The following is a 24,517-nucleotide window of genomic DNA, read 5'->3' on the forward strand; positions in this document are numbered from 1 at the left end:
TTTTTTTACTGATATTCTTAGTGATTTTGGGGGAGAGGGGCACTTAGTACTAGCTGTAAAGTTTGAATTCAGCCCAACTTTCTAGACAGTGCTGGCTGGCCTAGGAAGTTGAGGTGAGTTTCTTCACAAAATTCTAACATAATCTTCACACAGGGATACATAGCCCAGAGACAGCTACCAAGACATATCAAATTTGTCATACAAAAATAATATATATCAAGTTGAAATTACATCTTTTTTCCTATAATTGGAACAGTATTCTGCCTGCAGCAACTTCAGTTCTGCTTAAACAGAGTAGAAATGAAAGATTTAAATGTTTACTTTTATGTTTATATAAAAATATGACTATGAGAAGAGTGGTTAAATCTGGAGCTTTCAGAGCAGAAAAACCAGGCCAGTATTTCTTTGCCTCTTTAAAAATCAGGTTTAAAATTCCTTTTCTACCAAGTCTCGCTTTCCAGATTGGGGAAGGAATGTAAAAAGCTACATTTATTTGAAGACAAAAAATTTAAAGACATCATATAAGCAGTTCTATTAAAAACTAGAATTCAGTAATCCTATGTATGTGCTTAAAAACAATACCCTAAGACTGCCTCGGATGAAACAAATTTTACAGAACGGCACACTCTCCCTCAACATTGTTTACTCAGAAGACTACAGAGGCATAACCTTAAACAGCAACTGTTACAACAGCTAAAACACAACACAAATACCCAGGACAAATGCCAGGTTAGGAGTTAAATGTAATTCATCATAGGAAATAATGAATGTCTCTTTGAGAAGTAGATTAACCGAACTATATTTTCTAATTACTGCAAGTCTCTTGTGCATTAATATTGCTATATTTCATCCTGCTACTCATTTAAAAGGCCAAACTATTTCCTCCGTTTGCCAAATTGTTTTTAAGTCCCTTCTCTTTTTGGAAGAGGCCCCAAAATGCAAAGCACAACTGTGGCTCTTCTCTCAAACAGCTCTCTGCCTGTATTATGAAATTCTCAGACAGGTTTATGCCTCAACTGAGTTTCATATGAATACAGAATTTTATGCACACTCCTGCTATGAAGCTTAAGGTATGTCTCAACCATCAGATAATGGTCCTATACTAGGACTAACTCAGATTGTATCAGTATTTGAGATGGCATGTTAATCATCACAACTACATGAATTGTCTATAATATGCCAGTAACCATACTCTACTTTATAAACATTATCTCACTTAACTATGACAATAACTCTAAGGGGTGGAAATTTTTCTCATTTTATAGAACAGAAAGCATAGGCTCAAGGAGGCTTGATGAGCCATTCAAAGTTACACACACCTAGTAAAAGGCAGGCTTCTTAACCTTTGATTTTAAGTTCAGTACTTCTACTACATCACAAATAACTCAATATTGTGACAGTACTATTAATACCCTTTAACTGAAGTCACTAGTTTATTAAAACTCCAGTAAATATATTTATCATGGAGAAAAATCACTAAAACAAGATGAGATGTACAGCTAACATAAGGTTATATGTAAAAAAAAGTATCAACTTTAGCTAACATTAGTTTTTACCCCAAGTTACTAGATGTATCAGTTGATAGCTTATTTCTGAGTTCCTCATCCTGAATTAGGACATACTATAGCCTTTGATTTATCTAATGACCAGTTAGTTGCACATCAACTGAAATGCCTCTAATACAAATGTTTCACACAAATGCACTGGCTACAAGGCCATCAAGAAGATGGACTCATGGAAGGGGCAGGACTTGGAAACCATTTCTTGTTTGTTGATGTCTTTGATGTTTAGCTTATATAACCTATATAGAAAACTAACACTTTGGATAAAAACTTTCACCTGGTTTTAGATGAAGTCAATATCTGGTTCCAATAACTTTAATGGAAAAGGTCTAGAAACAAAATCAGAAAACTCATTTAAAAGAAACCTCTGTAGGTTTCTCATATGAATAGATATTCCATGGCTCAGTAGATGGACTCGGTGCTTACTAGGCAGAGAATACATAGCTTGGGTTTTTTGTCCAAGGTGTTTTAAAATCCTAAATTCATCCAGATAGGAGTTCCTCTATATTCTTTTTATTGGCCCACCTTTCCCCCCAGAGAAGCCAATTAAATGTCATCTTCAAGACCAGTCTAGTTACAATATGACCAAAGCAAGTGGTAATTTATACTTCTAGCATAGGTTTCATTGCGTTTGTGCACTCATTCATTCAGTCATGTCTAACTCTTTGGGACTCTGGACTATGGCCCATCAGGCACCTCTGTCCATGGGATTTTCCAGGCAAGAATGCTGCAGTGGGTTGCCATTTCCTCCTCCAGGGGATCTACCTGACCCAGGGATCAAACCTGCATCTCCCACACTGGCAGGTAGATTCTTTACCACTGAGCCACCTGGAAAGCCCATATTGCTTCATTACATACCTTATTATTCTTGTTCAAAGTATAAGTTTAGTAACTCAGTTTCTCAAATACAAAGTTAAAAGAATTTTTTAAAGGATAGTAACTAACTATGTTGTGATTTAGAATTCAAAAGTCTAAAAGTAAACCAAAAAAGGTGAAATTTCAGCTCTTGGTCTTTAAATACTGTTTTTAAATGTAGGATTTGATTTCTTGATGCATAGAATCTGACATAAGTTTTTCTTAAGAAAGTATTTTTATAATAAAATATAACTTTTAATACTTAACTATTTTGCACGTAAATGTTTAGCATTTAGGTAGTAATTAGCTTCTATACTAAATGCACAGATTTTCTATTGCAGGAAGACTTTCTTCAAGGACACCTAGAATGACAGAAACAAGTGTGTGTGGAAAGACTTTCTTCAAGGACACCTAGAATGACAGAAAGCAGTCAAGTGTGTGTGTGTGTAGGCCATGTCCCACAGCTTGCGAGATGTGTGTGTGTGTGTGTGTGTGTGCGTGTGTGTGTAGGCCATGTCCCACAGCTTGCGAGATGTGTGTGTGTGTGTGTGTGTGTGTGTGTGTGTGCATGTGTGTGTAGGCCATGTCCCACAGCTTGTGAGATTAGTTCCCGTGTGTGTGTGTAGGCCATGCCCCACAGCTCGTGAGATTAGTTCCCCAACCAGAGATTGAACCTGTGCCCCCTGTAGTGGAAGTGCAGAGTACTTATCACTGGATGACCAGGGAATTCCTAGGTATAATATAAAATTACTCAGATGATTAAATTACACTGAAATATTTGGGTGTACAACATCAAATTACTTAGATATATAATTAGTATATTATAAAGCCTTGCATTTTTAGCAATCAAATAAAAAGTTTAAGTATAAAATTTTTCATCAGTAAGGTTTAATTGATCTAACGGCTAAATTATATATACCTATACAGAATTTTGTAACAGTAAGGATAGAAAGCTGAGTGCCGAAGAACTGATGTTTTTGAACTGTGGTGTTGGAGAAGACTTCTGAGAGTCCCTTGGACTGCAAGGAGATCCAACCAGTCCATTCTGAAGGAGATCAACCCTGGGATTTCTTTGGAAGGAATGATGCTAAAGCTGAAACTCCAGTACTTTGGCCACCTCATGCGAAGAGTTGACTCATTGGAAAAGACTCTGATGCTGGGAGGCACTGGGGGCAGGAGGAGAAGGGGCTGACAGAGGATGAGATGGCTGGATGGCATCACCGACTCGATGGACGTGAGTTTGAGTGAACTCCGGGAGTTGGTGATGGACAGGGAGGCCTGGCGTGCTGCGATTCATGGGGTCACAAAGAGTTGGGCACAACTGAGTGACTAAACTGAAGGTTATCTATGCATTTGTTGTTATTGTTCAGCTGCTAATTCATGTCCAACTCTTTGTCACTCCATGGACTGCAGCACACCAGGCTTCCTTGTCCTTTGCCATCGCCCAGAGTTTCCTCAAATTCATGTCCAATGAGTCAGTGATGCCATCCAACCATTTCATCCTCTGTCGCTCCCTTCTCCTTCTGCCCTCAATCTTTCCTAGCATTGGGTTCTTTTCCAATGAGTCAGCTATTTGTATCAGATGGCCGAAGTACCGAAGCTTCAACTTCAGCATCCGTCCTTCCAATGAATATTCAGGGCTGATTTCCTTTAGGATTGACTGGTTTGATCTCCTTGCTATCCAAGGGACTCTCAAGAGTCTTCTCCAGCACCACAATTCAATGCACAATATCTAATTCTATGCACAATATCTATGTCATTGATTAAAAAAAACAGAGGCCTGAAGAACCAAGCTGGCAACAGAACCCGACTTCAAAGTACTATTCTTTACACTCACCAAGTTGCCTCATTCGCAAAATTACTAAGAAGGTCATTGTTTGTGCATAGCCTTTCTTGATGATTATTTAATCTAAAATAATAAAGACAGTTTCTATGCCAAGAAGCTCATGAAGGCTATATAGTAACTAGAGAAAAACACTTTGGAGGCTCTTCAAAAAGCTAAACAAAGACTTATCATGTGGCCCAGCAATCCCAGGCCTAACTTTACCACCCAAAAGAATTTAAAGCAGGAACTTAACAGATAATTATATGAGAATGTTCAAAGCAGCATTATTCACAATAGCCAAAAGGTAAAAACAAAAACGACCAAAGTATCTATCAACAGATAAACAAATAAACAAAATATTCATGGAATATTATTAAAATATTTTTCAGCCATAAAAAGGAATGACGTTCTGACATATGCTACAATAAGGATTAAACCTGAAAATATGCTAAAAGAAGACACTCACAAAAGGACAAATATTGTATGATTCACTCTTAAAATATCCAGCATAGTGAACTCATAGAGACATAAAGTAGATTAGGGATTACCAGAGCCTGAGGTTGGAAGGAATGGAGAACTACTGCTTAATGGTTACAGAGTTTCTCTTTTGGGGTGATGAAAAATTTGGAGTATAAACAGAGGTTATGGTTGTACAATGCTGCTGCTGCTGCTAAGTCACTTTAGTCGTGTCCGACTCTGTGCGACCCCATAGACGGCAGCCCACCAGGCTCCCCCATCCCTGGGATTCTCTAGGCAAGAATACTGGAGTGGGTTGCCATTTCCTTCTCCAGTGCATGAAAGTGAAGCATAGTTGTACAATAGTCTGAATATAACTGATGTCTCTGAATTATACACTTAAATATGGTTGCAAATTTCATTAGATTTTTACCACAATAAAGTCATCAGGAAGTAATTTCCTTGACAGAATCCTTTATACCATTCTTCATCTTCAAAACACTTAATTCTAGAATCCTGTCTTTTAATAACTATCAAAATTCTCCAGGCCAGAATACTGCAGTGGGTAGTCTTTTCCTTCTCCAGCGGATCTTCCCAGCCCAGGGATCGAACCCAGGTCTTCCGCACTGCTGGCAGATTCGTCACCAGCTGAGCCAGCAGGGAAGCCCATCAACATTTCCAACAACATTAGAAAATAACAATATGGGAACCAGGTAAAAGACTTACGGGAATTCTCTGTACTGTTGGTACCATTTTTCTGTAAATCTAAAACTGTTCTGAAAAAAAAAAGCAACTTGAGTTCTATATGAGTTCAGCCCAAATTACACAAAAACTCCTTGAGCCACCTTTTAAAGCTCTAATAAGAATCTGAGCAGAGCTAATAATGTAGAAAAGGGAAATGCTTATAAGAGAAGAGTAAATTTACTATTCATCCAACCTTACTAGAGACCATCTAAGTAACTTCACTTTAAGGAAATGGAAAACATTCCCCTGCCCCCAATCCATTTCCCCAATTCCTTCTCAGACTAACTTTAGTTAATATTAATGCATAAATATATTAAATTAAATTACTAAAATGTTCTTTTATACAAGATCTCGGTACTCATATCTTTGGCTCTAAAATAAACATGAGGATGGAATCACATGTGCTAAATGACCAGCTATCACTGAATAAACATCTCCTTCTAGCACAGTGTCTTATTTTCTCTGACATTAATGTGCATGATTGTCTTATCTGAAGCGACACATGAGGAAAAACATTAGCTTTTATATGAAAGAACCGAAAATACAGTTAGGATAAGAATAGAAATTTAGAACAGTTTTATTCAAATTGCCACACCAAGATGGCCACAACAAAGATTTGCTGTCTACTCTTACTGATTTTCATACCAGCTGTTAAATTAGATTGATCATCTACAAGGCACGTCAATTTCTATCAGCGGAATCTTTTATAAAAGTTCTAATATGTACATAAAAAATTCAACAGACTCTCCAAAACTTAAAAAATTAACTTTACATACTAAATGGTAATGGATAAGAAAACTTGACTGACACTGGTCTTCTTGGAATAAATATGTAGAGAAAACAGTCTAATAAAAATTAGTTAAGATAATGAAGCAAAGACACAATTAGAACTCACAGACACAATTACAACTAACTTTTAGCAAATAAGTTTTTAGCTCTTGCACAACCAAACTATCTATACATCCAAACCACAGTTTGTTAGTTCAACTTCTCCTTTGTCACTTTAAGCTCCACTGCAAGGGCTTTGATCATCCAGGCCATGTAATTACCTTTAAGGAGCATGCTTAGGGTGTTTTCTGTACTACAGGTCCATACAGCATTTCTCTTTGTCCTCTTGGGAACAGAACATCAATTGCTTTCAGCTAAATGCACTCACATATGAATATTTTAGTACAATCTAATGCTTCTATACCAACCCCAAAGGAATAGAGCATCAATTTGTGAACACCATTTTCTTAGAGTTAAAAGCCAAGCTGGATAATGCAGTATGAAAGGGGTTGTCACTCTTTAGCTTTTTAGCAAGTCAGAAAAGCAGTCCATAAATTCAGTCCCAGCTGTGTACAAATAACTCCCATAAAGTTTGTTCATACACAGACTTTTCAACATTAGTGAATTTTCTTCAAAAGAACTCAGAAAAAATTTCTTGTCTTAGTAAATTCTCCCCAAAACTGTTTTATCTAGTAAGTGTTCATCAAGTCTTAGAATTATAAATGAACCACTAATCTGTTAGTAAAATACCAAAATACAGACAAAGTAATCTACTTACACTAAGTGAAAAAACAAATTTCTCTGGCAGGACATAACAGAAACTCTTTAATGACTGCAATATGTTTATTTATACGTTTGAATGGTGAGGTAGGTAAAGTCATCAATGGGGCTTCTAAAAGGGAATCCAGGAAAAAAAAAAGTTAAATGGGAACTACTACCAGCTATGTCAGGGCTAAAAAAGCTGTATTTATTAAATTCTAGTCATAGCATAAATCTGACACTCTATTAAGCTCAACACATGTTAATTAATGCCCTAACAAAATCCAATGAAATTATCAGATAACAGTTAAAGAATTCAATACCTGTTCATGATTTCAAAACAAAAAAACCTCTAACAAACTAGATTTAGAATACTAATTCGTGATTATAAATAGAGTATTAATTCACAGTACTCATACTATATGCCAGGCACAGTTTAAGGTGTTTGACACAGACTAATGCATTAAATCTTCAGAACTACCATATGAAGTATAGACTGTTACCCACTGCCATTACACAGCTGAAAAAACGGCGGTACACAGAGGCTAAATGATCTGTCCAAGGTCACACAGCAAGCCAGTGGTAACACTAAGAACTGAATTCAGGCAACCTGGCTACAAAGTCTGGACTGCTAACCATTCTTAACCATGATATGACACTGTCTATTGTAGCAAACTGCTTTAGCAGCATTCCTAGTGGTGAAACACTAGAATTCCCTTGAAAATAAGAGACAGGGACGTTTATCAATCAACATTCCAAATATGGAGCTTGACAAATTAATTCTAAAACTGTGGGAAATGACAGAGTCAAGAATAGCTGAGACAATTCTGGAGAAGAATGGGGGAGATGGGTATTGCCTAAGTAGGTAATTTTATTACAAAGCTCAAAGAGCAGTTTTGGTACAATCATAAACAACTGACAGACAAAACACAGAATCTAGAAAGAGACTTCTGCACATATGTAAACTTGATATGTAAAAGATCTAGGGCAGAAGAAAATGAGTAATAAATGATTAGCTACATGAGGAAAAATTAAATAGTTACTTCATACCAAACAATTAAATCAAGTAGATTAACTGAGTGTGAAATATGAAAAGCAAAACTTTAATAAAACTTTTAAGAAAAAAAATACAGGTTAATATTGTTAAGACCCTCTCTTAGCAGAGATCCTTTTAAATAAAAGACCAAAAAAAGTATATATCAAAAAGGAAAAAATGTTCAATCACATTAAAATTAAAAGCTTCTCTTTATTAAAACAAAAAAAAGATTCAAAAAATGAAGAAGACAGTCATACCTGAGACAAAATATATGTAATACACATAACCAACAAAAGATTAATATTCAGAATACATAAAAGAACTTCCAAAATTGTTAAGAAGATAGGCAAAAAAATAGGCCAAAAAGATATGAACAAGAAATTCAGACGGGGGGAAAAACATGAATGAAAGATTCCTTACTCATAATCAGGGAAAAGCAAATTAAAAAGCACAGTGAGATTTCATGCCCATCAGACTAGCAAAACTTTTAAAAAGTTGTAGTAAAATATATCTAACATAAAATTTACGACTTTAATCAATGGCAAGTGCTCTGCGGCATTAAGTATGTTTGCCTTGTTGCGTAATCACCACCATTACCTATCTTTGGAGCTATTGTCGACCTCTACAACTGCAAAAGATGTTAAAAAAAAAATTGAAAATACCAAAATACAGCAAGGATGAGAACAAAGGTAAATTTTATAAACTGTTGAAAAGTGTAAATAACCACTTTGGAAAACAGTATGTCAATATCTGGTAAAGCTAGACATTTGCTATATGTAATTAAGCAATTTCACTCTTCCACATACTTCTCTAGGGAAACACGAACATACAAGGAAACATTTTTTAAGAATTTTCGCAGCAACACTACTTGTAATAGCAAGAAATTATAGACCACCTAAATAAACATCCATTAATGGAAAAATGGCAGAAGTATGATATATTTATAAAATAAAATGCCATACATTAATGAAACACAAATGAAAACTGCTACCTTCATTAAATGAATGAATCTCACAAACAAAATTGACTAAAAATAGAATAAAGAACACACAGTCAACAAAGTGGGTATAGAGGGAATATACCTATATAATAGGGCCTCCCTTGTGGCTCAGCTCATAAAGAATCTGCCTGCAATGAGGAAGACCTGGGTTTGATCCCTGGATTGTGAAGATCCCCTGGAGAAGGGATAGGCAATCCACTCCAGTATTTCAGAATTCCATGGACTGTATGGTCCATGGGGTTGCAAACAGTCAGACACGACTGAGTGACTTTCACTTCACTTCACCTTTATAATAAAGGTTACATATGACAACCCCACAGGTAACATCATATTCAACCATGAAAAGCTGAAAGTTTTTCTTCTAAGATTAGGGACAACAAAAGGATGTACACTCTCGTCACTCTCATTTGACATAGTATTAAAAGTCCACACCAGAGCAATTAGGCAAGAAAAAGAAATAAAAGGCATCCAAAGGAATGCAAGAAGGAAAACTGTCTCTAATTGCAAGCAATATGGTATTATATAGAGAAAACCGTAAAGATACCACCAAAAAATTGTTAGTACTAATAAGTGAATTCAGTAAAGTTACAAGATACAAAATCAACACACAGAAACACTGTGTTTCTATACACAACAACAAACTATCAGAAAGTAAAATTAAGAAAACTACCCCATTTACAATTGCGTCAAAAAGAATAAAATACCTAGGGATGTATTTAACATAAGGAAGTAAAAGACTTGTACATGGAAATCTATGACACTGATGAAAGAAAATGATGAAGATACAAATAAATGGAACGATACTCTGTGCTCATGGATTAAAAGAATTAATATTGTTAAAACATCCATACTGGCCAAAGCAATGTACACATACAATGCAATTCCTAACAAAACTCCAACAGCATTTTTCACAGAAATAAAGCAAACAATCCTAAAATGTATATGGAATCAAAAAAGACCTTGAATAATTAAGGTTATCTTGAAAGATTAAAAAACCTGGAGGCACCATATCAGAAATACATTATAGAATTTAAAGAGGAGCTACAGTGGTCGTGTACGGATGTGAGGTATGGACTGTGAAGAAAGCTGAGCACCAAAGAATTGATGCTTTTGAACTGTGGTGTTGGAGAAGACTCTTGAGAGTCCCTTGGACTGCAAGGAGATCCAACCAGTCCATTCTAAAGGAGATCAACCCTGGGTGTTCTTTGGAAGGAATGATGCTAAAGCTGAAATTCCAGTACTTTGGCCACCTCATACAAACAGCTGACTCATTGGAAAAGACTCTGATGCTGGGAGGGATTGGGGGCAGAAGGAGAAGTGGGCAACAGAGGATGAGATGGCTGGATGGCATCACTGACTCGATGAACGTGAGTTTGAGTGGACTCCAGGAGCTGGTGATGGACAGGGAGGCCTGGTGTGCTGCAATTCATGGGGTAGCAGAGTTCGACACAACTGAACTGAACTGAATCCCAAGTCCGAGATCAGGGGCGGCGGCCGAGAAGAGCTACCCCACGTCCGAGGTCAAGGGCAGTGGCTGAGACGGGCTATCCCACATCCGAGGTCAGGGGCAGTGGCCAAGATGAGCTACCACAGGCCCAAGATCAGGGCAGTGGCCGAGAGGAGCAACCCCACCTCCTGCAGCTGCGCAGGGGCAGGAGGGCTGATAGGAGCTACTTCACGTTCAAGGTCAGGAGGGGTGGCCAAAGGAGATACTCCTCATCCAAGGTAAGGAGCACTGGCTGCACTTTGCTGGAGCAGCCGTGAAGAGATACCCCATTTCCAAGATAAGAGAAAGCCAAGTAAGAAGGTAGGTGTTGCGAGAGTGAATCAGAGGGCAGACATACTGAAACCATAATCAGAGAAAACTTGCCAATCTGATCACAAGGACCAGAGCCTTGTCTAACTCAATGAAACTAAGCCATGCCATGTGGGGCCACCCAAGACGGACAGGTCATGGTGGAGAGGTCTGACAGAATGTGGTCCACTGGAAAAGGGAATGGCAAACCACTTCAGTATTCTTGCCTTGAGAACCCCATGAACAGTATGAAAAGGCAAAATGATAGGATACTCAAAGGGAATTCCCCAGGTTGCTAGGTGCCCAATATGCTACTGGAGATCAGTGGATAAATAACTCCAGAAAGAATGAAGGGATGGAGCCAAAGCAAAAACAATACCCAGTTGTGGATGTGACTGGTGATAGAAGCAAGGTCTGATGCTGTAAAGAGCGATATTGCATAGGAACCTGGAATGTCAGGTCCATGAATCAAGGCAAATTGGAAGTGGTCAAACAGGAGATGGCAAGAGTAAACGTCGACATTCTAGCGAACTAAAACGGACTGGAATGGGTGTTAACTCAGATGACCATTATATCTACTACTGTGGGCAGGAATCCCTTAGAAGAAATGGAGTAGCCACCATGGTCAACAAAAGAGTCCAAAATGCAGTACTTGGATGCACTCTCAAAAACGACAGAATGATCTCTGTTCATTTCCAAGGCAAACCATTCAATATCATGGTAATCCAAGCCTATGCCCCAACCAGTAACACTGAAGAAGCTGAAGTTGAACTGTTCTCTGAAGACCTACAAGACCTTTTAGAACTAACACCCAAAAAGATGTCCTTTTCATTATAGGGGACTGGAATGCAAAAGTAGGAAGTCGAGAAACACCTGGAGTAACAGGCAAATTTGGCCTTGGAATATGGAATGAAGCAGGGCAAAGGCTAATAGAGTTTTGCCAAGAAAATGCACTGGTCATAGCAAACACCCTCTTCAAACAACACAAGAGAAGACTCTACACATGGACATCACCAGATGGTCAACACCGAAATCAGACTGATTATATTCTTTGCAGCCAAAGATGGAGAAGCTCTATATAGTCAGCAAAAACAAGACTGGGAGCTGACTGTGGCTCAGATCATGAACTCCTTATTGCCAAATTTAGACTTAAATTGAAGAAAAGTGGGGAAAACCGCTAGACCATTCAGGTATGACCTAAATCAAATCCCTTATGATTATACAGTGGAAGTGAGAAATAGATTTAAGCACCTAGATCTGATAGATAGAGTGCCTGATGAACTATGGACGGAGGTTCGTGACATTGTACAGGAGACAGGGATCAAGATCATCCCCATGGAAAAGAAATGCTAAAAAGCAAAATGGCTGTCTGAGGAGGCCTTACAAATAGCTGTGCAAATAAGACAAGCGAAAAGCAAAGGTGAAAAGGAAAGATATAAGCATCTGAATGCAGAGTTCCAAAGAATAGCAAGAAGAGATAAGAAAGCCTTCCTCAGCGATCAGTGCAAAGAAAGAGGAAAACAACAGAATGGGAAAGACAAGAGATCTCTTCAAGAAAATTAGAGATACCAAGAGAACATTAAATGCAAAGATGGGCTTGATAAAGGACAGAAATGGTATGGAACTAACAGAAGCAGAAGCTATTAAGAAGTGGTGGCAAGAATACATGGAAGAACTGTACAAAAAAGAGCTTCACAACCCAGATAATCACGATGGTGTGATCACTCACCTAGAGCCAGACATCCTGGAATGAGAAGTCAAGTGGGCCTTAGAAAGCATCACTACGAACAAAGCTAGTGGAGGTGATGGAATTCCAGTTGAGCTATTTCAAATCCTGAAAGATAATGCTGTGAAAGTGTTGCACTCAATATGCCAGCAAATGTGGAAAACTCAGCAGTGGCCACAGGACTGGAAAAGGTCAGTTTTCATTCCAATCCCAAAGAATGGCAATGCCAAAGAAGGCTCAAACTACCGCACAATTGCACTCATCTCACACACTAGTAAAGTAATGCTCAACATTATCCAAGCCAGGCTTCAGCAATATGTGAACCGTGAACTTCCAGATGTTCAAGCTGGTTTTAGAAAAGGCAGAGGAACCAGAGATCAAATTGCCAACATCCACTGGATCATGGAAAAAGCAAGAGAGTTCCAGAAAAACATCTATTTCTGCTTTGTTGACTATGCCAAAGCCTTTGACTGTGTGGATCACAATAAACTGTGGAAAATTCTGAAAGAGATGGGAATACCAGACCACCTGACCTGCCTCTTGAGAAACCTATATACAGGTCAGGAAGCAACTGTTAGAACTGGACATGGAACAACAGACTGGCTCCAAATAGGAAAAGGAGTACATCAAGGCTATATATTGTCACCCTGCTTATTTAACTTATATGCAGAGTACATCGTGAGAAATGCTGGGCTGGAAGAAGCACAGGCTGGAATCAAGATTGGCAGGAGAAATATCAATAACCTCAGATATGCAGATGATACCACTCTTATGGCAGAAAGTGAAGAGGAACTAAAAAGCCTCTTGATGAAAGTGAAAGAGGAGAAAAAGTTGGCTTAAGGCTCAACAGTCAGAAAACTAAGATCATGGCATCCGGCCCCATCACTTCATGGGAAATAGATGGGAAACAGTGGAAACAGTGTCAGACTTTATTTTGGGGGGCTCCAAAATCACTGCAGATGGTGATTGCAGCCATGAAATTAAAATGTTTACTCCTGGAAGGAAAGTTATGACCAACCTAGATAGCATATTGAAAAGCAGAGATATTACTTTGCCAACAAAGATCCGTCTAGTCAAGGCTATGGTTTTTCCAGTGGTCATGTATGGATGTGAGAGTTGGACTGTGAAGAAAGCTGAGCGCCAAAGAATTGATGCTTTTGAACTGTGGCGTTGGAGAGGACTCTTGAGAGTCCCATGGACTGCAAGGAGCTCCAACCAGTCCGTCCTAAAGGAGATCAGTCCTGGGTATTCTTTGGAAGGACTGATGCTGAAACTCCAGTACTTTGGCCACCTCATGCGAAGAGTTGACTCATTGGAAAAGACCCTGATGCTGGGAGGGACTGGGGGCAGGATGAGAAGGGGACGACCCAGGATGAGATGGCTGGATGGCATCACTGACTTGATGGACATGAGTCTGAGTGAACTCTGGGAGTTGGTGATGAACAGGGAGGCCTGGAGTGCTATGATTCATGGGGTCGCAAAGAGTCAGACACGACTGAGAGACTGGACTGAACAAAGCTACAGTAATCAAAATAGTATGGTACTGACATAAAAATACAAGAGAACCAAGAAATACACCCATTCACACATGGTCAATTAATATATGACAAAGGAGCCAAGAATATACAACGTGGAAAGGACAATCTCTTCAATAAATGGTGCGTGGAAGACTGGACTTGTTGCTGTTTTTCTGTCGCTGAGCTGTGTCCAACTCTTTGAGACCCCGTGGACTACAGCACTCCAGGATCCTCAGTCCTCCACTATCTCCCCGAGTTTACTCAATTTCATGTCCACTGAGTTGGTGATGTCCTCACCTCAACCTCTGTCATCCCCTTCTCCTCCTGCCTTCCATCTTTCCCAGCAGTAGGGACTTTTCCTATGAGTCAGCTCTTCACATCAGGTGGCCAAAGTATTGGATCTTGAGCTTCAGCTTCAGCATCAGTCCTTCCAATGAACATTCCAGGTTGATTTTCTTTAGGATTCACTGGTTTGCTCTTCTTGCAGTCCAAGGAACTCTCAAGAGTCTTCTCCAGCACCACAGTTTGAAAACATCATTTCTTTGGAGCTCAGACTTCATGGTCCAACTCTCACATCTGTACATGACTACTGGAAAAACCATAGCTTTGACTATACAGAGGTTTGCTGGCAAAGTGATGTGTCTGTTTTTTAACATGCTGTCTAGGTCTGTCATGGCTTTTCTTCAAAAAGCAAAAAGGAGCAAGCGTCTTTTAATTTCATGGCTGCACTTCCCATCCACGGGATTTTGGAGTCCAAGAAAATAAAATTTGTAACTGCTTCCACTTTTTTCCATTCTATTTGCCACAAAGTGATGGGACCAGATGCTATGATCTTAGTTTTTTGAATGTTGAGTTTCAAACCAGCCTTTTCACTCTTCTCTTTCACCCTTATCACAAGGCTCTTTAGTTCCTCTTCACTTTATGCCGTTACAGAGGTATCATTTGCATATCTGAGGTTGTTGATATTTTCCCCAGCAATCTTGATTCCAGCCTGTGATTCATCCAGCCTGATATTTCGCATGATGTACTCTGCTTAAAGTTAAATAAACAGGGTGATAATATACAGCCTTGATGTACTCCTTTACCAATTTTGAACCAGTCCAGTTCTACCTGTAGCTTTTTGACCTATATACAAGTTTCACAGGAGATGGATAAGGCAGTCTGGTACTCCCATCTCTTTAAGAATTTTCCACAGTTTGTTGTGATCCACACAGTCAAAGGCTTTAACATAGTCAATGAAGGAGAAGTAGATGTTTTTCTGGAACTTCTTTACTTTTCTCCATGGTCCAGTGAATGTTGGTAATTTGATGTCTGGTTTCTCTGCCTTTTCTAAACCCAGGTTGTACATCTGGAAGTTCTCAGTTCACGAGCTGCTGAAGCCTAGCTTAAAAATTTTAAGCATAACCTTACTAGCAAGTAAGGAGAAGGAAATGGCAACCCACTCCAGTATTCTTGCCTGGAAAATCCTATGGACAGAGAAGCTCAGTGGGCTACAGTCCCTGGGGTTGGCAAAGTTGGACGCAACTGAGCACACACTTTTTTTTCTACTAGGATGTGAAATGAGCACAACTGAATGGTCTCTAGCATTGCCCTTCTTTGGGACTGGAATGAAAACTGACCTTTTCTAATCCTGCGCTCACTGCTGAGTTTTCCAAATTTGCTGACATATTCAGTACAGCACTTTCACAGCATCACCTTTTAGGATCTGAAATAGCTCAACTGGAATTCTATTACCTGTGCTAGCTTTGTTCATAGTAATACTTCCTAAGATACACTTGACTTCACACTCCAGGATATCTGGCCCTAGATGAGTGACCACACCATCTTGGTAATCTGGGTCATTTAGTAACTATATTAATTTTTTTCTTAAGTCTAGCTGTCTTTGTTTTGATTCAGTTTAGTACAGTTCAGTTGCTCAGTCATGTCCAGCTCTTTGTGACCCCATGAATTGCAGCATGCCAGGCCTCCCTGTCCATCACCAACTCCTGGAGTTCATTCAGACTCACGTCCATCGAGTCTGTGATGCCATCCAGCCATCTCATCCTCTGTCATCCCCTTCTCTTCCTGCCCCCAATCCCTCCCAGCATCAGAGTCTTATCTAATGAGTCAACTCTTTGCATGAGGTGGCCAAAGTACTGGAGTTTCAGCTTTAGCATCATTCTTTCCAAAGAACACCCAGGACTGATCTCCTTCAGAATGGACTGATTGAATCTCCTTGCAGTCTAAGGGACTCTCAAGAGTCTTCTCCAACACCACAGTTCAAAAGCATCAATTCTTCGGCACTCAGCTTTCTTCACAGTCCAACTCTCACATCCATACATGACCACTGGAAAAACCATAGCCTTCACTAGACGGACCTTTGTTGGCAAAGTAATGTCTCTGCTTTTCAATATGCTATCTAGGTTGGTCAACTTTTCTTCCAAGGAGTAAGCATCTTTTAATTTCATGGCTGCAGTCACCATCTGCAGTGATTTTAAAGCCCAAAAAAATAAAGTCTGACACTGTTTCCACTGTTTCCCCATCTATTTCCCATGAAGTGATGGGACCAGATGCCATGATCTTAGTTTTCTGAATGTTGAGCTTTAAGCCAATTTTTTCACTCTCCTCTTTCACTTTCATCAAGAGGCGTTTTAGTTCCTCTTCACTTTCTGCCATAAGGGTGGTGTCATCTGCATATCTGAGACTTAATATCTGCATATTAAAGACTTTAATATGTTTTAAATTCCTTATGAAAAATTTTTAGTAATCCTACAGTCATGACAGTAACGTTGAAGAAAGCTGACTGCATGACATTTATCTACAATACAAGTAAGGATGCCACTGGTCCTTTTCTTTCATTCTGCCATGCTACTTAATAACAAGTGTATTGTTCCTGAAAAGTCAATGTAAATAAAAGCCTGTCTCCCACCATACTTTGCTGTAGAAGATTATTGATTAGAAAGGTTGTGGGCTTCATCTTTGGTAAATAAATTCAAATCTGAAGATGTTTATTCATGTACACTAGGACAAACAAGATTTCCAAAAAATAACCTATTTGCCATTCCTCATTAAATGTCAGGGAAGGTTCGAATTTACCTGCTCAATAAATGTTCTCACAGCCTGACAAATATGGAATCACAAGCAAACAGGTCACATGGTTTTTCTAACTTTGTTTACAGTTTTAGTACACATTTTAGATTCTGAGATCTTATTTGAGTTCAAATAAGCTGAATAACACAAAAAGCATTAACAACCATCAATAACTAGTATAAAAATAAAAATTTCTGCTCTTCAAAAGAAAATGAATAAAGAAGCAATAAAAAGACAAAGAACCCAATTTTAAAATGGGCAAAAGATTGAACTCTCTTCAAAACAAACTTCAAAGACAAGACTTAAATTTTTTTATTATTTTGAAATTTTAAACAAACATCTGATGAGATATGAGATTTTTTAATAGATATGACTTAACATCTTGTTTTGAAATACATTAAAAGTACATTTTGAAATATATTTAAAAACTCATTTTCCTCCACACAATAAAGATGATTTAAGCTAAGAATTCTACCCACTGAAACCTAGTATCATCTAAGAAACGTGAACAATCATTCAATATTGTTAGTAATTCAACTTTGAAACCAATATATTGCTAAGTTTTGAATAGTTTTAACTGAAGAATAATCTAATATGGATCAGAATGGAATCAGAATTCCTGAATTTACAGAATTTACTGAATTTCATGCAACTAGACATAATACAGAAATAAACTAGGTGTTCAGGAAGACGTCAGACTACAGCTGTCAATTCATAACTCCTGATTTTGAAAGCCTGTGTTCATTAATAGAGATTCATCAGTTTTATGCACAGATTTTATAATACATAGGCACTATGGTAAATAAATGCTAAGATGAACTTATAAAATCTATATAATAAAATGATGCTTCTCTCAATTTCATATTTAGTGTTGTGACATAAATTTGACAAAGTATTCTACCACTTTAAAAACTTTGAAAAACACTGCTGGATTTAAGACCTGCTATACTTTTTATTGAGGCCAAGAAATCCATAGGCCTGTGAGGACACATTCACCAGGATAAAGGATAACTGCTTAGGTACACTGAATAGGTCATCACTTCACTGAGATGATTGTTCCACAGATATATATAGTTCTTATCCCCACAGAATTTTGCATGGCATATTTTACTGCAATACTTACTGGTGCCACTATTTTTCCTGTCTGTCCAACTTGCAAGTCATTGGGAACAAAGCCAGCATCAACAGCAGCACGAGAAGCACCAACTAAGAAAAAAATAGTTGTCATTTTTTAAAGCTCTATTATTCAATTTGTTGGGGACATTCACTGATAACGGTTTTTAAAAAATTTTTTAAAAGAAAGACTTTTTTTTTCACCCTCTCCAATCCTCTCCAGCAGATGCTGCTTTGTCACTGGGGCCTCAAGGTGGTACTCCAGGCCCTCACTGCCACTCTCAAAAAGTTTTCCCTTCTTTCTCCTTAAAAGCCTTCAGTTTTGAATCTCATGTCATCAGATAATGTCACTCGTATATTGCTTGTGTCATCTATTAACCAGCAGGTCAATTCCCTTCATTTCTCTAGGATTTTTAGCTTCTGGGTCTTTGTTACTCTCTCCAATACTAGTCTTATCTTCATTCTTGAAGACTTTGACATCCTGGCTCCTCAATTCTTTGAGCAATTCTCCAGTCATCTTACCCTTCACACTACCTCAGCCACACCCATGGTCATATCCTCAATCTGTCCACTGCCAGTATCATCAACAATCTCAATTTCCAAAATCTCTCTGTGACTTCCCCATTCCAGCTGACCCCTTTTAGTCCCTTACTCCAACTACCCTCTGACCCCACTGAGGTCTATAATTCTTTCCACTGTCCCTCTCTCCCCTTATGTTCTCCCTTCTTTCTTTACCCAGTTCAGTGTCTATTATCAATGACTCTAAGCACTCCTCTGCATATGCCTTCAATTTCCTTGCCCTCCTCTTATATCATCTTATTTCCAGATGGTGGAAAACCTCCACCTCTTGTTACCGACTAAGCAATCTTTCTCCCCTTTGCATACCTGTCCTGTTCAGCATGACTGGAGAAAAACACCAATATTCAGCCATGTTAACTGTTTTGTACTTTAAATAAATAGGCCTTACTTCTCTCAGACTGTCCTACATTGTAATTTTGTATCTTTCCTCTCTCTTCAAATTTTCAATATTCTTTTAACATTCCGCTTCCAATTTCACTAAAAAACTGAAACCTGCTCCAACTAACACGTTCACCCATCAATTTGCAGCTGTGTTCATATTCTCTCCCACTGACTCAAGAATATCACTCCAATAACTCTCATCTCATGTATGATTAACCTTTCCCTCTTAACTGGAGCATTCCCATCGGCATATAAAGCATGCTATTATCTTCTAATCTTTAAAAAGTTCCTCTGTTGGTCCTGCTTCCCTTCTAGCTACTGTCTATTTTTCTGCTCTACCATATGGTTAGAAGCCTCTAAAGAGTCATTTGCATTCATTGTCTCCATTGCCGGGCCTCCCATTCTACTTTAAAAACTTTTTAATTAAAATATGACACACATACAAGAAAAGCACACAGGTCACAAATGAACTCAGCTCATGATCAGCTTTGAGGGCTGACCATGAAGTGAATACAACCAGGTAACTACTTTTAAACACTCCAATCAGGTTTTTGCCCCCACTACCACCATGACTAAAACTGCTCAAAGTCACTAATGACCTTTACGTGGCTGATCAATGAGGCACTTTTCAGTCCTCATCTTCCCTGACCCGTGGGCAGCATTTGACACAGGTGATCATGCTTTCCCTTACTGAGCCACTTCACTTAGATTCCAGAACATCACACTCTCCATCCTGGTTTTCCTGCCTTACTTTTCCATTTGTCTTTGGTCTTCATTCTCCTCTTCTCCCCTACCTCTTAATCTTGCAGCATCTAGGGCTTAGTCCTAGGACTTCTTTTACATCTACACTCCTGGTGAATTCATCCAGTCTCACAGTTTCAAATACCATCTAAATTTGCAATTGATTCCCAAATTTCTATCTCCAGTCCAAACTTTCAAACTCCACATTCCTATACCAACTGCTTAACTGACAACTCTATTAGGGTGTCTGTAATTAGACATCTCAAAACTTAGCATCATTCCTTGGTATCCACAAGGGATTAGTTTCAGAACCCTTCCAAGGACACCAAAATCCAAGCATGCTCAAATCCCTCATATAAAATGGAACAGTATTTGCATATAACCTACACACACCCTTCTGTGTACAGGCATACCTCAGGGATACTGGTGGTTCAGTTTCAAACCACAATAAAGCAAGTTATGTGGATTATTTTTTGGTTTCCCAGTGCATTCATTGTTGTTTAGTCACTAAGTCATGTCTGACTCTTTGTGACCCCATGGACTGTAGCTTGCCAGGCTCCTCTGTCCATGGGATTCTCCAGGCAAGAATACTGGAGTGGGTTGCCATTACCTCCTTCAGGGGATCTTCCTGACGCAGGGATCAAACCCACATCTGCATCTCCTGCATTGGCAGGCGGACTCTTCTACCACTGAGTCACCTGGGAAGCCCCTAACATACTATTTTATTATTTACTAATTTACTATATTTACTGTCTGTGGTAAGCAGCAAAATGGCCCCTCCATAGATATATTCACTTCCTAGTTCCCAGAACTTGTGAATATTACCTGTGTGGCAACAGATATGATATAAAGTTAAGGATCTTGGGAGAAGGCACTTATTCTGGATTATCTAGGTGACTTTTAAATGTCATCACATATATCCCTGTTAAGAGGGATGTAGAGGGAGACATGATACAGATAAACAGGAGAAGGTGATGCGAAGACAGTGGCAGAACCTGGAGTGACGTGGCTGCAAGCCCAGGAATGCCAAGGCAGCCTCTGGTAACTGGAAACGTATTCACTCCCCAGTAGGAGTGTGGCTCTGCCAACACCTTGATTTCAGCGTGCTTCTGGCCTCTAGAACTTTGAATCATTTTGCTCATTTTATTCATCGTTTTTTGCCTAGCTCCTTAAATAGTGCCTGCCATATAGCAGACACTCAATAAATATTTATTCAGTGAATGAATAAATGAAATATCCTCAGTCAAATACCATCATCTGATTTTATAAAGAGTCAAGATTACATCTTTATTCAGACAAAGCCATAACTATTTCTATGGGTACATATATTAGGTAATATAAAGCATAAAAGCCAGAAAGTTATACATGAAACTCTCAAAAGGGGGAGAACAAACTAGACATTAAAAATACACTCATTAATAGCTGTATAATTAAAAACCAAAATATTTTTAATGTTCTGATTGTTTTCAAAAACCATCATTCCATTCTTAATATACTTCTAATAACAAGATCTATCTTCCCTATAAATTTTTTAAATGTTAATTTCTATTTGTATGAGACATTTACGTTGGACCAGCAATAAAGAGAAAAACAAGGGCATTCCTGAATCTGAAGTAGGCAATGAAGTGGACATTTAATTGTTTTATAATGTAAAAAACTACTAAAATTTGGCAAATGGTAAGAGTATCACATAAATAATAAAGAACAAGGATAATCTTTCCTCACTGAAGGCTACACCATTTACATGGAGATTAAGAAAAACTGTTTCAGACAGAAAAGTTGAAAACCAGAGAAAGCAAAGAATCTGCAGCTTTGAGTGACTTATATACAAATGAAATAATGAAGAAAAAATACTTCCAATGAAACGGGAATGTTTTTCTGGTAAGGAAAATAAACTTACCTGCAGCATGTAGTTGATCTGCCAGATCATACAACAACTTAAAGTTCTCTCCACTCTTCAGACCCCGACCTCATTTAAGAAGATGAAAAAAAAAAAAGAATTAACCAAATATAAACTCCATTCTGTAAAAATTTTGAACTTCATATGCATGAGTGAATCTTCATATTATACAACTGCCATCCTCTCTATAAAGCCTTTCCTAAGTTCTCCAATGATACTCTTGCACTTTTCCAATAAAGCATTCAACACTACTGTAATTCTGTAATTAACTAACTGGTTAACTACTAGTATAATTAGTCTTTAAAATCAGTCTTCCCCACTAGAACAAAAACTCTTTAAATACAAGATTCATACTTATCTTGGTCACTGCTATATTTAGCAATACTTAACTGAACAACTGAAAGAAGACATTCCACTAGTCTTTAAACTCCTTAAGAGCAAGAATAATCCATTTTTTCCTCTATTTCTCCAGCACTTTGCAATGAGCCTGGCAGAGAACATATACCTAACAAACATTTATTGAAAAAAATAAGTGAATAAACTAGTCAGATATGCCTTTCTGAAACATAAATTATTTCCTCTCAATGCCACTTGCAATAAGAGGTTGTTTGGAAGCTTAATTATTTCATTTGATGTTTAGTTTGGAAAGATTTTTCAATCATAGCAGTCACTGTTTTAAAAAGTCAGCAGGCTATGAAATATGGGTCTTTTTGTTTGTTTATTGGGGTTTTTTGTTTGTTTTGTTTTTAAGTAAGAAGCATGATATACAAAAAGAAGCAAGTCCTATGCAATATTGACAGTTTTCATATTAAATGTGAAAAAAACTTCGAAAGAATTATCCATAGAGACTTGGACTGTGCTGCAAGACTTTTAAAATAGAGCAAAGGGCCACACAACACAGCCTTGAGGTTCCAGCCAACCCTTTCTTTGCTTCAGAAGTTAGCCATACTCTTCAGAATAACACAGGAGTCAGTCAAAATGACAAAGATACCAAGTTGCAAAGCTACGGAGTTGAGATTTGTACCATGCTCCCCCTGGTGCCAATAAAACAGATATGCAACAGAAATCCAAACTATTAAACTAAAGATTTCATTTTCCTAATAGGTAAAATGGGACTAATACTCACAACTTAGTTCTTACATTTGAAAAAACACCTGTGCTCCATTAAAATTAAGGATTAATAAAAGCAAAGTATTTTAAGTTTACATCATTTTTTAAAATTGCAATATTCGACTTACCACCAGACACAACCACTTTGGCACCTGTGAGCTCTGGTCGATCGCTTTTTGTTAGTTTCTGGTCAAGCCATTCTGATATTCCCACTGCGGAAGTGCTTGATGCTGTGTATATTGACACATATAACAAAACAAACAGTATGAGTTCAAGTACTATATGAAAATTTTTTAAGAGAAATACACAAAGAATTAATCACAGGAAATTCAATTTTGTTAGTGTGATTTCTTATTTTTTGCTACTAAGTTCATTCTCTCTGATTTTTGGAAAGACTTAAAGGGACTGGATTCCAGCCTTATTAGCTATATGACTTTTGAGAAGTCATTTAATTCTCTGAGTCTACCTATAAGACTGAATAACCCTTTCTTTATGGGGTTTAATAAGATACTATATAAAGTATTAACACCTTCCATAAGTTTACTATTATTACAGTCTTCCATTATATTGAAGCTCTTTTATAATAAACAATGAGAGGAGAGTAAAAAATCCTTACATCAATACAACAAATTAATCTTAATGCACTCCACCCCTACCCCTTTGATATATACCAAACTAACAATCACAGTACAAAAAAATAATATAAATATTTCTTACTTTTGGATAAACTTGGGAATATCATTTATTTAGATGGAGCTCTCAAACACCCTGCATTAGAGATTTAACTAGAAGCAATCTCTTATTCTAATATAATGTCTGAACCAAAAATAAGAAACTAAAACAAATACAAATGAACACTCACCCTTTTCTGAACTGGCACTACCTCCACTTGTTGCTGCAGCTTCAAACGATGTTCCTCGGACAGAAAATACCTTCACTTTCTCATCACACTTCACTGTACATATAGCATTTCCTGAAATACACATTTATTTTTAAAAACAACCATGAAAGGCAAAAAAAATCCCTCAAGTATTCCTTTGAGGTTCAGAATTTACTTCACAAAGATAAGGAAAAAATAACCGTAGACCAGTTAGGTTTTTTCTACCTTTGCTAAATATAGGAAAAGGACTATAACATTGAAGAAACGTATCAGTGGCACTCTATGTAACTTTGGATGTCTTTAAAAATAGAACAAGTGCTGACCTGCATGGAAGAAACAAACTGGAAAAGGCTGTCACATTAATCAGGTACATTCTTCCTAAAAGGAATATAAACAAAAGCTTTCTTCTCCAAAACAACATGATCAGTAACTTAACAACATGAGCTGCAATAACTTAATAAAGACAAAGCTACTATGCCTGCTAAGGGAAGAAAATAAGTGAAAACACGGTAGGGGCATAAAGGACGGGAAGTGTGTGCACCCAGATTTTTAAAGGATTTGAGACATTTTTTATGGATTAGCAATTACATTAAGAGTGACCTAAACTATAACCAAATACTTCCCTTTAAACACTACTAAAGATGAGAGGTTTGAGTTCAGTCAGAAAGATCAAAGAGTTCATTGCCTTCTCCAGCCCCACC

At 37.9% G+C, this 24,517-nt stretch overlaps 1 protein-coding gene across 1 annotated transcript in view; it reads right to left on the minus strand.

Annotated features, from left to right (window-relative positions):
- The window catches only part of ETFA (electron transfer flavoprotein subunit alpha), a 68,657-nt gene that overhangs the window by 23,796 nt on the left and 20,344 nt on the right, over nt 1-24,517 (minus strand). Inside the window, exons 6-9 of the mRNA XM_052659719.1 lie at nt 23,799-23,909; nt 23,065-23,166; nt 21,827-21,895; nt 18,236-18,318 (exon numbers count right to left, since the gene is read on the minus strand). Coding sequence (XP_052515679.1) covers nt 18,236-18,318; nt 21,827-21,895; nt 23,065-23,166; nt 23,799-23,909 — 365 coding nt within the window. The remainder of the gene's footprint in view (nt 1-18,235; nt 18,319-21,826; nt 21,896-23,064; nt 23,167-23,798; nt 23,910-24,517) is intronic.

Source organism: Budorcas taxicolor, chromosome 21 (assembly GCF_023091745.1).
Source record: "Budorcas taxicolor isolate Tak-1 chromosome 21, Takin1.1, whole genome shotgun sequence".
Taxonomy (NCBI): Eukaryota; Metazoa; Chordata; class Mammalia; order Artiodactyla; family Bovidae; genus Budorcas; species Budorcas taxicolor.